Source organism: Manihot esculenta, chromosome 6, assembly GCF_001659605.2.
Source record: "Manihot esculenta cultivar AM560-2 chromosome 6, M.esculenta_v8, whole genome shotgun sequence".
Taxonomy (NCBI): domain Eukaryota; kingdom Viridiplantae; phylum Streptophyta; class Magnoliopsida; order Malpighiales; family Euphorbiaceae; genus Manihot; species Manihot esculenta.
Window position 1 is genome coordinate 4,855,874 of NC_035166.2, and position 14,594 is coordinate 4,870,467.

General features: G+C 35.4%; 2 protein-coding genes across 5 annotated transcripts in view; both read right to left on the reverse strand.

Moving 5' to 3' along the window:
- LOC110617564 (replication protein A 32 kDa subunit B) overlaps positions 1-14,594 on the reverse strand; it is a 40,039-nt gene that overhangs the window by 581 nt on the left and 24,864 nt on the right. For 2 of the 3 annotated variants that reach the window (XR_002488392.2, XM_021760434.2), the window contains exons 6-9: positions 6,690-6,768; positions 6,485-6,571; positions 6,326-6,405; positions 252-320 (exon numbers count right to left, since the gene is read on the reverse strand). Coding sequence is in view for 1 of the 3 variants with exons in the window: in XM_021760434.2 (XP_021616126.1) it covers positions 252-320; positions 6,326-6,405; positions 6,485-6,571; positions 6,690-6,768 (315 nt within the window). In the remaining 2 variants the exon portion in view is untranslated. The remainder of the gene's footprint in view (positions 1-251; positions 321-6,325; positions 6,406-6,484; positions 6,572-6,689; positions 6,769-14,594) is intronic. The other variant, XR_002488393.2, reaches the window with a different exon arrangement.
- Positions 11,498-13,154, reverse strand: LOC122723833. 2 transcript variants are annotated; one of them, XM_043957720.1, is made up of 3 exons: positions 11,933-13,154; positions 11,706-11,839; positions 11,498-11,593 (listed from the first exon to the last, which is right to left on the reverse strand). In XM_043957720.1, the coding sequence occupies exons 1-3, from the start codon at positions 12,816-12,818 to the stop codon at positions 11,498-11,500; spliced, it is 1,116 nt and encodes a 371-aa protein (XP_043813655.1). In that variant the 5' UTR covers positions 12,819-13,154. The 2 variants fall into 2 exon arrangements, with proteins under 2 accessions (XP_043813655.1, XP_043813654.1); XM_043957719.1 differs by having other exon boundaries at positions 11,559-11,839; positions 11,933-12,818.

Here is a 14,594-nt window from a genome sequence, read left to right on the forward strand (position 1 = left end):
TATTAGATTACGGTTTATATCTGCATATTTATTATGTTTCAATTAATTTTGCACAAATCTCAAAATAAATGTTTGCTTTAATAGTTGTCCAACCTGTTTGCATATGGGATGATGCTTTATATTAAATGCACCCTATCCTTAAACCGGTGAACATATATGAATGCAGGTCTTTGTGTGTGTATGCGTGCGCAAACATTTACGTGTGTGTGTGTGTGTGTGTGTGTGAGAGAGAGAGAGAGAGAGAGAGAGACATGAGCTTATCCATTGGAATATTTAGCTGCTGGCCAACAACGTTGCGATGCACTCCATCCTCGTTTGCACTGTTCCAATTAAACCAAAGTGAACAAAGTAATCAACGTAGAGCACATGCATAATAAACAATAATGTTAATTTGAAATTTAGAAGTGTTAGAATACAGCTGGTAGTTGCTAGCGAGTATAGAAGATTGTTTTTTTACTGATCTTAATCAGTACCTTGTGTCTGCTAATGTAATATTTTTTAAGTCCACTCTGTTTATTCTGCCATCATCTGTTTATGACACTCAGGGGGAGGAAGATGACTCTTGTAATACACTGTTCACTCTTTGTCTTCTCAGACTATTCCTGCACCTTCCGCTCATGTGCCAGGTCACCCTCCCATCTTTTATGTTTATTCTACACGCTTAGAGGACTCTAACTCCGCTCCGCTACCCGCTTCTTCATCGACAGATCCTACTCTCACTGATCCTTCATCGTTTGATTTGAATTTTCCCATTACTATTCGCAAAGGTAAACGTACTTGCACTTATCCTATTTCATCTTTTGTCTCTTATGATCAATTATCCTCTTTTTTTCGTTGTTTTGCCACTGTTTTAAATTCTATTTCAATCCCCAAAACTGTTATTGAGACATAATCCCATCCTGGTTGGTGTACTGCAATTGAAGAGTAAATAATGGCCCTAGACGCTAATGGTACTTAGGAGTTGATGTCCTTGCCCCCAGGAAAGCAGGTTATTGCATGTACATGGGTGTTTGCAGTGAAAGTAAACCCTAATGTATCTGTTGCTCGCCTCAAGGCCCGTTTAGTGGCTAAAGGTTATGCTCAAATTTATGGAGTTAACTATTCTGAGAGATTCTCTTCCGTTGCCAAGCTCGCATCTGTTCGACTGTTCATTTTCTTGGCAGCTACACATGATTGGCCTTTGCCTCAACTGAATATTAAAAATGCTTTTTTCCGTGGTGATCTTCAGGAGGAGGTTTATATTAAGCAACCACCTGGTTTTGTTGCTCAGGGGGATTTAGATAAGGTTTGTAGACTTTGAAAATCCCTCTATAGCTTGAAACAGAGTCCTTGGGTATGGTCTGGCAGGTTTAGTGAGGTGGTCCAACAGTTTGAAATGAAAATAAGTAAATGTGATCACTCAGTGTTTTATAGAAATTTTAATAGTGGAGTAATTCTGCTTGTAGTATATGTGGAGGATATCATTATCACAGGAAGCGACGTTGTTGGCATCACATCCGTAAAAGAGGAAATGATGGCCCTAGACGCTAATGGTACTTGGGAGTTGATGTCCTTGCCCCCAGAAAAGCAGGTTATTGTGTGTAAATAGGTATTTGCAGTGAAAGTAAACCCTGATGTATCTGTTGCTCGCCTCAAGGCCTGTTTAGTGGCTAAAGGTTATGCTCAAACTTATGGAGTTAACTATTCTGATACATTTTCTTCCGTTGCCAAGCTCGTATTTGTTCGACTGTTTATTTCCTTGGCAGCTACACATGATTGGCCTTTGCCTCAACTGAATATTAAAAATGCTTTTCTCTATGGTGATCTTCAAGAGAAGGTTTATATTGAGCAACCACTTGATTTTGTTGCGCAAGGAGAGTTAGATAAGGTTTGTAGACTTCGAAAATCCCTCTATGGCTTGAAACAGAGTCTTTGGGTATGGTCTGGCAGGTTTAGTGAGGTGGTCCAACAGTTTGGAATGAAGATAAGTAAGTGTGATCACTCAGTGTTTTATAGAAATTTTGATAGTGGAGTAATTTTGCTTGCAGTATATGTGGATGATATCGTTATCACAGGAAGTGACGTTGCTGACATCATATCCGTAAAAGAATTTCTTAAAACACAATTTCATACAAAGGATTTGGGCTCCTTGAAATATTTTTTGGGCATTGAAGTTATGCGGTGTAAGAAAGATATCTTCTTATCTCAAAGAAAATATTTTCTTGATTTGTTGGCAGAAACAGAAAAATTGGGTGCTAAGCCTTGCAGTGCTCCAATGACCCCTAACTTTCAACTTATCACAGAAAACAGTGAGCCATTTGCAGATCCTGAAATGTATAGAAAATTAGTTGGCAAACAGAATTATTTGACGGTGACTCGTCCCGATATTGCATATTTAGTGAGTGTGGTAAGTCAGTTTATGTCCTCTCCTACTGTTGCTCAATAGGATGCTCTGAGACAGATTCTTTGCTACTTGAAAAGGGTCCCAGGACGAGGCCTCTTCTATGGTAACCATGAGCACTCAAATATTGAATACTTTTCTGATACTGATTGGGTAAGCTCGAAGGTTGATAGAAACTCAACTACTGAATATTGTGTTTTTGTGGGAGGTAACTTGGTCTCATGGAAAAGTAAGAAGCAAAATGTGGTCTCTCATTCTAGTGCTGAATCTGAATATCGAACCATGGCACAAGCCGTATATAAAGTCTTGTGGGTGCGTCAACTTTTGGAAGAGGTTGGATTCACAAATTCGTTGCCTGCTAAGTTGTGGTGTGATAATCAAGCAGCTATCCACATTGCCTACAATTCAGTATTTCATTAGAGGACTAAACACATCAAGATTGACTGTCACTTTGTTCGTGAGAAGGTTCAACAAAAGATAATCTCAACAGGACATATCCGAATTGGAGAACAACTGGGAGATATCTTCACTAAGGCTCTAAATGGGACTCGAGTTGATTATATATGTAACAAGTTGGGCATGATTAACATCTATGCTCTAACTTGAGGGGGAGTGTTATAGGAAGTAAATATATTAATATAGAAAATAAATATTGATAGATGTGTTAGTTGCTTAATCTCAGAGATTGCATGTATAAATATGTTGTAATCTCTATTGTAATAGATAAAAAAAAAATTATCTTTCTACATATATAAATAGTCATATAAACCAATTGTAAAGATTAAGAGTGAAATACAAGAATACTCTAAACTTCTCCAAAATTCTTCAGATAGCATTGGGGTAATATCATCTTTTGTTTCATGCTCTTCCCCATCCATACAATCCAACCGAGCTTCTTCCCCGTCAATCTCAATTTCATCTTCCGCCGTCACCACCATTAATTGCTTGGTAGCGCATCAGTACCTAGGAAAATAATGATCCCCACATCTGAAGCAGCTATTAGAATTTCGTCGAATAGTGGACGAATTTTGAAAAGCAGGTGGGAGAGGAGGTAGGGCAGATTTGGGTGGAAAGACAAGTGCTTGCTGAGTATTGCAGCTGGATTTTGGATTATAGGATGAGATGGGTTTTGGAGATAGAATGGGCTGATTTGTGAGGGTAGTGGGCAAGTTAGGTTGTGTTTTGGACCCGGTATTGTAAGTGGGTTCGGTTTGGAAGGAGAGAAGCTTGAGCCGATAACAATTGATTTGTTGGGCTTATAAAAACAATTCCTATAATTTGGCCTGTTCAACTGCGTCAAAGACGAGCGCTGATTTAAACATTTTTACAGCCGCTATTACCTCGTTCCTCAAACTGCCGATAAAGCTGCTGACAAAATATTACTGTAAATAGAGGATTCAACAGCTCCATTTGGCACTTTATCCTCTCGAATTCGCTCTAGTATTCGACCACTGTGCTAATCCGCCAGAGCTCCTTATATGCAATTACTACGTCTTCCACCACCATCTCTCTAAATTGAGCTCCCATGGCAGTGGAGAATTCATCCCATGTACTCATTCCTTTAGCTCTCTTCCACCCGATAAACCAATAATTTGCTTATTCAGTCAAGTACAAGCTTGCCAAATCCACCTTCTAATCAATAGGTACTTCATAAATCTCAAAATACTTGCCACATTTTCGGAGCCACCTGTCCAGATCTGGTCCTACAAACACCGGCAAATCCATCTTCCATTGAAATTGCTTTTGTTTCCCCTGTTGATGGGTTTGGTTCCGTTTTGTACTTCGGATCATCTCCAGATGTTTGAGTCAATAATTCACAATGAAGGATCGATACTCTGATACCAGTATTGTGTACCAACCAGGAAAAGAATAGAGCAAAGGATAGTAGGTTAAGATTTCGAGGAAGGAGAGAAGAAGGAGAAAACGAGAGATGGAGAGGAAGGAGATGATATTTGCATATATTCATTCTGTTTTTGTACCTTTCTCTCATACAATATATTAGTGATTGCATAACAGAATGCATGGCACAAAATAGGAAAATAACAAACTTCTTCTAGAACCTTTTCTAAAGGTGGTATGTGACACAATACCCCAATATATTTGTATAATTATGGGATAAAATCTACATTACAACGCAACTTATTTCAAATAAAATTTCACAACCAGTACATGCTTACCAATTATTAAAGGGTAAATTACACTTTAATCTCTGAATTTAGCATAATTAACAGATCGGTCCCTTTATTTTTAAAACTGAACACTTAGATCCCTAATTTTTCACACCATCCAAATTTGAAGGTCCTTCCATCAAAATTCCTATTAGTAAAATGTAATATGACCATAGTACCCCTAACTAACTTGAGAAATCTCTAAAGAAAATTTAACATTCTCACACACAACAAACATGCATTACTCTACCTCTCTCAAACATTTTATCAAACAATATATATACATAAACTTTGCTTTCCTTACAAACAAGAAAAATAATAGAACAATCTCCAAATTAAATCCCACCCCTTTTTTGCCAAGAACCAACAACACTCACTCCCTTCTTTTAATGAGTAGGAATTCCAACTACATCTTAGTTAAAGTAACTTGAAAGACCATCTAAGATGAGTACATACTTCTTTCTGCAACTGGTGAATGCTAAAGTGACCATATAAGCAACCAGGTAAACATGATCAAAAGTCTCGTCAGGAAGAAGTTGGAATATATATATGCACCATAATCTCTATTTTTTCCTACCCACTCTACCCTATAGACACCAATTCTTAGCACTTGTTAATTCATAAAGGATGCCCAGATTCTTCCAAGAATTTCATTTGAATTTTGACCCGCCAATTTTGTTATCAATAATTCCACTCTATTTCATTTGCAACAGTGGAAGACTATTAAATTTTCCCCCCTCAGTCCTCACAAAGCTCTTTTACTTCTCAAATTTCCTTCTCAAGGCACGTCTCCCACCATGGAGCTAATGAATATTTTTATATCTCTGATTTGTTATTCCATGCTCTTGCACATCATTTTTCTTTCTTTGAACACTTCTCAACCAATTTTCAACTTCCTTCTATTGCTTCTTTCCATAATGAAACTCAGCAAATTGTCCTCCAAGCAACACACGGTTTCCAATTTCCTTTTGAAAGAGTTTGCCTACTTTCATTGATGATCTGAATTAAGGTATAGCTAGCTTTGGGTGCAAAAATAAAAATATACTCAGAATAAATGATGATCCTAAAAAAGAGGGGGAGGAAATCTACTTCTTCTCTCAAGATTGTCTTTCCATGGTTGAAAAATGTGATTGTATTTTGAGAGGACAACGGAAAAAGATATATTGCAGAGAATGAGAGGAGAGAAAGTAATGAAGAAAGAAAAGAGTATCAAGAGAGAGAGAGAAATTAGGGATGAGAGGGCATTGTTGGAATTAAAACATATTTTATCTTTATTTATCATTTTTAAACAGTAAACTGACAGAATATATAGATGGAATGATCTCTAATTTGAACGGAATGAAAAATTAGGGATTTAAGTGTTCGGTTCTAAAAATAAAGGGATTTATCCGTTAATTATATTAAAACTCAAAAACTAAAGTGTAATTTACCCATTATTAAATATAACAATGAAACTCTTTTTTGCAATAAAACCTCATGATCTGGAACTTTGACCAAATCAACTCAATCTCATAATCAAGATGGATATTGAATAACTAGGACACTAATAAGAAATGTATATACATAGTTGCATGGCAAACCACATCAACTCAATTATCCTCATAGATCAACACATGATATTTAGGAAACAATAACATCACAAGTTAGAAGTAAAGAGAACGTAAAATACGGGCAAACATATGAAAGTAGAGAATACACATATGCTTTTAATATAAGAGTTCATGAAAGGAAAAAAGTACAATAACATTCAGAATTTGAGATATCACATGTAACTCACAGGTATATGGGCTGCTGCAAAAAATTCAGTATCATTTGACCAATATTGTTTAGTCCATCAGCGGCAGAATAAGCAGAAGACTGAAAAAAAAATTGAGAATTAACCAAATGCAAATCATCCTAGAACTCTGCAAATAGATGCTTATAGTTTCTATATTACTTGATTTGGTGGGGCAGTTTGGTATCCTTTCAAAGGGGTGTTCATGGTTGAATTTACCAGCTGTGGTTGAGTAGTGGTACCCTGTCGCTTGTAAAGTATATATATACGTTTCATTAAGAAAAAAAAATGGAGGTCAGAACATGAGCAATGTATATCATTTGACATGAATGAAGTTAAAATGAGAAATTTTAGATAATGCCAATACCCGTATTCTTTTATGGTAGAAATGGACGTAAATACACTCGATGAAGTGGCTAGTGATCTCATTGAAGTCAGTAATAGGCCTGAAACACATTGTCAAGTTTGAAATTGAACTCTATGGTTGAGTTGTACATAAAACTATGAAGAGAGTAGATACATAAATAAACATTAAACACTGGGAAGTTTAGAGTGATCATAGAATATGATAATAAGGATTTATGAACAACGAAAGAATCACCATAGTGGTTGGCTGCTGTAAGAATGAACAATTTCATTCATGCTTCAGATAAATTCATTTATACTTAACTATGAAGAACTTAAATAAGAAAGGAATATTAGACAACAAAGTTTTTACACCAAATAAAACCATCGATGCTAGCAGACTACTGCAACATTGCTGTTGTGAAGTTTTTTAAAAAGATGGTTAGGAGGAGAAAAGGAAGGAAGAGAGGAGAGAGGCAAAATGCAAAAGACTACATTTCTATAAACTTGGGTTATTTCCATATTTATAATGGAAGATACATGATACATATGGAATGCTATTAATCAATCATAAATCACTTCTAAGATTTCACTAATCAATCTCATGATTTTCTCATAATCATGAAATTCTTCAAGGAGGCGTATCCCATTAATTAAGGAAAAATCACATTAATTCCAATAGCTGCAAATATTCAAAATCTAAACGTATATTTATGCCAGGAGATGATGTTAATTATATGCTAAATTGAGTAGCTTCAGCAAATTTTGGTAACCAAGCTCCAAAACCAGGTGGAGATAAAACACATACACACACATGAACACAAGGACTAGGGGTAAAAATGTCATAGCATTCAGCAGCAAAATTTAGGAGAAAAAAAATTACTTCAGAAGATGTAAGAAAACATCCTCTTCCCATAAAATCATCCAAAACTTCACATCCTTCACTCCCCAACCAAATACCCTTTCCTAGAAAAAAATATAGTAATAACAATAAATAAAAAAACAAGCAGTTAATAGATACAGAAGAAAATTATTTAGTCTCTATCTAAGGACTGCAGCCTTATTATAAGAAAATGAAAATGTCATTATTGGTCTCAAAACAAGTCATAAACTAGATATCCATTTCTAGTGAAGGTTTAAAATCACATTTTGCTAATAAAGGTGAAATTAGAAACAATTTATTGTAAAGAATGGAAATTGCAAGTAGAATTATGGATGACAAGAGAAAAGAAACAGAGATGGGAACTGAAGAATAAGAATAAATGAGAAAAGAGAAGTCGAGCTAGGTGAGAGAAGAGTAGAATTGAGAGAGAAGTTACATTCCTTCATCTAATATGGCCAAAGATACCAGCACACTTAGTCAACTTCTAGCTTCCTTCTAAAACTTGTAATTGTCACTTAACTACTTCCCTTCCAGCTGCTTCCTTCTTTCTTCTTGAATATGGGACAATACCCTCCTAAGAGACTCTTCGTCTCCCCAAGAGGACTTGAACTAGAGAAGTAATTGACAGTGAAACTGTGATCTTCCGAAGTAGCTTCCTCATTAGGCAAGTTCCTCCATTTAATGAGGCCCTGAAGTACTTGTTGTCCCCCCTTAAAGAGTACCCTGGTTTTCAAGACTAATTTTGGCTCTATGAGCTCAAAGTCTTCTTGAAAGGAATGCAGGTCCTAAATAACACCCTTCCCCAATTTCTTCTTTCGCAAGGACACATCAAATTAGGGTGTATGCTAGACTCCGGTGGTAAATGGAGCTTGTATGCAACTGATCCAACCCTTGCAACCATCTAGTAGGTCCATAGAATCTTGAAAATAGTTTAAACTTCCTCCTAATGGCTAAGGCAGATTGCCTATATGGTTACAGCCTCAAATAGGCCCAATCTCCCACTGCAAATTCCCTCTCAGACCACCTATTTGCATGTTGCTCCACCTCCATCCTGTTCGGAGCTTGCAACAAGTTGTTCCTAACAAGCTGAGACACATGTTGCTCCATTCAGTCATAGGTGCCGCTTGCTCCAAAAGTGAAGTTGTTGGAAAGTAAGGCGACTCAAGTTCACAAACACCTTAAGCTATTGCTCCATATTCAGCTTCAGCACTTAATTGAACAACAAGATTTTGCTTCTTGCTTCTCCAAGTAATAAGGTTTTCTCCAACATTGTGGAGCAACCAGAGGTTGACCTCTTATCATCAGGAGATTCAGTCTAATCTGCATCTCTATAGGCTTCTACTTAGAGGTAACCATGATTGGAGAAAAAAAAGACTTATTCCATGATGCAGACTTCAATATCATAGGATGCAGAAGACAGCTTGCATGTGAGGCTCATGAGGATCATGCATAAATAGACTCTGCATATGCTATGATAAATCAATTTTTCTACCAATCTCTAACATCTGCCAATGTCCACTGACTCACTAGTTCCTGCTTGTAGCTTGGAATTGCTCAAATTTTGCTGGATTGCAACCCAATATACTAGCAACTTCTAAAAGGCCAATATCGTAATTCCCGTGAGAAATGAAGATTCCCTTTTCTAATCTAAAAACCTTAATTCATAGAAAATATTGAAACTTTCCTAAATCTTTAATTTTAAATTTTTGAGCCACAAGCCTCTTCAATCGAGCCATCTCTTCTTTGTTATCTTCCGTCGTTACTATGTTATTAACATAGACTATAAGAATGATTTTACCCTTTCGATGCTTAATAAATAGGGCTTTGCTCTATTAATAGCCAAAAAAAATTAATGCTCAGCTAAATCTATCAAACTAAGCTCTGGTAGACTACTTCAGCCCATACAAGTCATTCTTTATTATGGAAATCAAAAGTAAATATATTGTATATCCTTTTCTTATCAGATAGCTTGATTCTAGGTTTAGAGATTTAATTGGGTTTTACATTCTTTTTTAGTGAGAGAACATGTACATAAATATATATTATTTCTCTATATGCATATATCATATTATTGTCTTCTACATGGTATCATTGCTCTGTGTCGGATCGGTTATTGTCCATTTTAGAGCACCTACTTCGAGTGACTTAAACAACTCAGTGCCTATTTGCAAACAAAGCTCTGTGTGTTGACTGGTCGTTTCCCAAAATTCCGCATCCAAAAAACCGGCACATGGCCCACACTCACCCTTTTTGTCTTGCCGGTGTCATGCCACACACTGGCGTTTGAGGCTTTTTCTAGCAACCTCCGACAATTCCGACTCCTCTCCCGTGTCTACTCAGCTTGGGTATTACAGCCTTAGGTGTTGTTTTGAAGTTTGTTACTCTGATTGAGGAGATTAGCCTTTTTGTCATTTTGGATTTGGTCCTCCTCTATTGATCTATAAGGGTTTATTCTATTTGTGGCTTCTGAGGGCTGTGTTGCCTCTTTGGTGATATTTTTTTATTAACTATATCACGTGTTCTTGGTTTCATCTTATCATTCAGCTTCAGGGTTTGGTTTGGAGCCATGGTTTTAAATCGCGATCGCGGGTAACGGAAACAGGTCTGTAACAGCCGTAACGTAACGGTAACAGCCTGGCGCTACGCAAATTTTTCAAATCAATTTGCAAAGTTCATAAAATGATATGATATCAATAGATTTAATTCAGAACAATGTATACAAATATATAATAAACATAAATATATCAAATATATACTATTTAGCTTAAATTAAATATCATATAGGAAATTACCAACCTCACTACCACCAAAAAGAACGTCGTGCAGGTTCTTGTTGGTCTTGACTTTGGCTTGCTGAGCTTTGATCATTAAGGTGATGCTGCTGATGTTGATAGTATTGCTGTGGATCAAAACTGAATAAGGAACCACCACCCATGATATCATTAAGATCACCATAAGTTGGCTGAGGGTATGATAAAGCTGACTCTGCTCCTGATAAGGGGTAATATGAATATGCAGGAGGATAATTTGTTGGATATGGCACCCCTTTAAATTGGCTATGGAACCCATAATTTGATGAAGTATCTTCATATGATGAGCTACCACCAGGTCCACCACTATACATAAAATTTGGATTATACGTGCCAGTGTCGTATCCATAATTTAATGAATCAATTGACTCCTCCTCATATGCAACACTCTTACCCCTTGTTTGGGATGTTTCAGCACCACCAGTACCAGAACTATGAGAGCCTCTTGATCTTTGATATGTACGCATTGGAGATGGTTCAGAAGCAATTCTAATTCCACTTTGTCTTTGACTAGGTGGATCTTGTGAACTACGACTACCACCTCCTTCAACTGTGGTTCCTTCTCCTTGATCACCACCACCACCATCATCATCACTACTAGAGCTGGATAAAATAAAAGAATCATCATCACCAGCACCACCTTGTTGTCCTTGAGTTTGAGTGGCAGATTCAGACTGTGATGGAGCATTACCCGCCTCTTCATCATCCAACCATGGATTTGGTTGCCCATCAAGCAATGGAGATTCCCTTTCCTCCAACCAAGAGTTTAACAGATCATCTTCTTCAAAAATATAATCCAAATTAATTGGATTGTAACTCCTGTCTAACTCCTGTTGGCTTTGTCTTGTCACATTTCTAATTTTCAGCCTCATGTTGTAGTGCACAAAGACAAGTGCATGTAATTTTTGATACTTCAATCTGTTTCTTGTCTTTGTGTGAATGAGAGAAAATGTGCTCCAATTTCTCTCGCAGTTTGAAGCCGAAGTTGTTTGACTCAGTACTTTAATAGCGATTTTTCTCAACTCAGGAGCACTTTCTCCATAATTAATCCACCACTCAACTGCAAAATATTTTTAAATTTTTATTATTTTAATGAATGTAGTTATATAAAAATGAATGAACAAAAATAATTTATACTTATTTTATAAACTTAGTACATGGATTAGTGAACTTAATTGCTTTTTGCGCCAAAACTGTTTCAAAACTCTCTATTTTGTCCCGAAAAAGTAAGGCCTACATGTTCCAAATTCCAGTAAGTTAACTTCAAGTTCAAAAGCAATAGTTCAAGCTTCAAGCCTTCAACTACACTAACATAGTAACACTTGAGAATTAGCTTGTTACTTACTTGATTTAATGCTTTTCCTTGATTTACTAAATCCCCCTCTAGATGTTGAATCACATTTTTGAGACCCAACATGATCTCATTATCATTTCCAATATCATGTGGGTCATATTGATATTGAGGATTTAGAAAATATCCTGCAAAATAAAATATGAAAATAGATAATAAGTTATTTCTTAATTTAACAATTTAATTTTCTAAACTATTAAATTATAATACAATGTTCTTACCAGCGGCATGTAAGTCATGATGCAATTGAAAATTCCATCTATGATCGATTATTCTCCAATATTCCAAATAGCTTCTGGAATTTTTTTGAATAGCAAACTTTGCTCGCTCCATTGCCTCGTATATAAATCCCATTGTTGGCTTATCATCACCATCAACTAATCTTAAAACCTTCAAGAGAGGTTCTTGAACTTTCATTATTTGTTGTGCCCTCTCCCAAAAGTTTCTTCCTTCACTACCTAATCCAAGCACAATTTTCTTTGCTTCATGCGCTGGACCACTTGTTGTTTGTCCATATTTACTCATCATCCATTGCTCCGATTCGAACATATGCCCTAGCCCCACCCTATAACGAACAATAGATTCTAAAGCAATGAAATTTGTGGCAAATCTAGTGATGCCAGGTCGAATAATATCTCTATTGTCCGTGAATTTCTTCATATAATTGACTACCCAATTATGATTATAAATAAATTGGGTAATTACCTTGGCTTGGACAATTATTTTTTTCACACTCTTCTTCTTTCCAATATCTTCCAAAATCAAATCAATACAATGAGCACTACAAACAGTCAAATATAGATTAGGGAATTTCTCCATCAGTTTCTTCCCTCCTAATTTAATGGCAGCTTCGTTGTCCGTTACCACTTGTACAACTTTTTGAGGGCCAATTTCTTCCACTACTTCTTTCATAATTTTAAAATAGTATTCTCCATCTTTATGTTCCACATCGGATGCATTAATAGACTTGTAGAACATTGTGCCTCTGTTTGAGTAGACAAGGAAATTTACTATACTCATACGTGTTGGCCCACTCCAACCATCACACATTATAGTAACTCCCCTCTCCTTCCATATTCCATCAAATGAGGCTATATATTTTTTCATCTCATTGTACTCATTTTTCAGATAAACTTCTGCAATTTCCTAAGCACTAGGTGGAGATACATTAGGCCTGATTTCTGCTGCTATTCTTAAAAGTGGCTGTCCACGATGACTCAACAATACTGAAGGAAAGCCTATTATGTATAACAAAATTTCCAAATGCTTTCAATATTTTCTCCTTTTGTGTCTTCAACCATTTAGTTTTTAACTTTGGCTACTTTTGTTGGGCTCTGCTTCTCTCTATCTCAACTTCTGTGGCAGCCAACCGAGATGCCGGTGTAGATACTTCTGCATATCTTTGTGCTTCTCTACCTCTCTCACGTGTAGTAGCAGAACGACCCAACCAGGGTATCAAATAACGGCCGTTACGTAACGTAACGGCCGTTATGTAACGGTATCAGGGGGGGCCGTTACCCGTTAGGCCGTTACCCAACGGCCCCCCTGAATTGCGGCCGTTACGGCCGTTACGTAACGGTAACGGCCGTTACCGACAGTGAAGTAATGGTAACGGCCGTTACTTTATCCAACAAAAATTTCAGCCTGCAGAGAATATGTTCAGATTGTGGAATCCAGCTATGCATGACCACTTTTGCTTTCTTTCTCCAGCAAACACAGCAGACAACTTCATTTTTCAACTAAAATTTCCAACTTTCTCTTCCTTTTCTCTCAAATATCTCAATCTCAAGCTTCCCTAAACATTTCTCATTTACAATTACAAGCTTCAATCTACCATTAACTACTTCATTTCAAGGCAATTTCTTCTAAAAGGTGAGTTAATATTTCTGTGTATTTTTAATTAAAGTTGCTGTATTTTTTTTTTTTAATTTTTGTAGATTAAATTTGTAGTTTTGAGTTAAAAATATACTTTTAGGCTATTAATTTGTTAGATCTATAAATTGTATGGTTTTTGTTAGTTTAATTTAGACTCTTTTTCAGAAATTATTATGAATTTAATTTATTTTTAGTTGCTGTAATTTTTTTTTTTTTAATTTTTGTTGATTAAATTAGTATTTTTGAGTTAAAAATATACTTTTAGGCTATTAATTTGTTAGATCTATAAATTGTATGGTTTTTGTTAGTTTAATTTAGACTATTTTTCAGAAATTATTATGAATTTAATTTATTTTTAGTTGCTGTAATTTTTTTTTTTTTTTTGTTGATTAAATTAGTATTTTTTAGTTAAAAATATACTTTTAGGCTATTAATTTGTTAGATCTATAAATTGTATGGTTTTTGTTAGTTTAATTTAGACTATTTTTCAGAAATTATTATGAATTTAATTTATTTTGAGTTGCTGTAATTTTTTTTTTTTAATTTTTGTTGATTAAATTAGTAATTTTGAGTTAAAAATATACTTTTAGGCTATTAATTTGTTAGATCTATAAATTGTATGGTTTTTGTTAGTTTAGTTTAGACTATTTTTCAGAAATTATTATGAAATTAATTTATTTTTAGTTGCTGTAATTTTTTTTTTTTTTTATGGATTAAAGTGTTAGTTTTGAGTTAAATTAATAGTGGTAGACTAAGACTTGTAGTCTGACAATTAAAAATTTCATATTTATATAATTTATGTTAAATAGAAATTAATGTATGGAGTTAGGTTAAAATTAAAATATTAGTTATGAAAAAAAATATTTGCCTTCCATGTATTTGACATTTGATATCTTTTAATTTTTATGAACAGTTATTAAATATTTGTATTGAAAATGCCTCGTGGAAGTGGTTCTAGTTCTACTCAAGGAGGTGGTAAACCAAGTGAAGATATTGGGTGGAAGTTTG

What these genes read in the sequence shown, in the direction of transcription:
- LOC122723833 (XM_043957719.1), bottom strand. Translation starts at nt 12,818, where the DNA reads ATGAAAAAATATATAGCCTCATTTGATGGAATATGGAAGGAGAGGGGA. An exon ending in TCATGACTTACATGCCGCTG is followed by an intron (nt 11,840 to 11,932) that starts GTAAGAACATTG and finishes TTTATTTTGCAG; the next exon opens with GATATTTTCTAAATCCTCAA.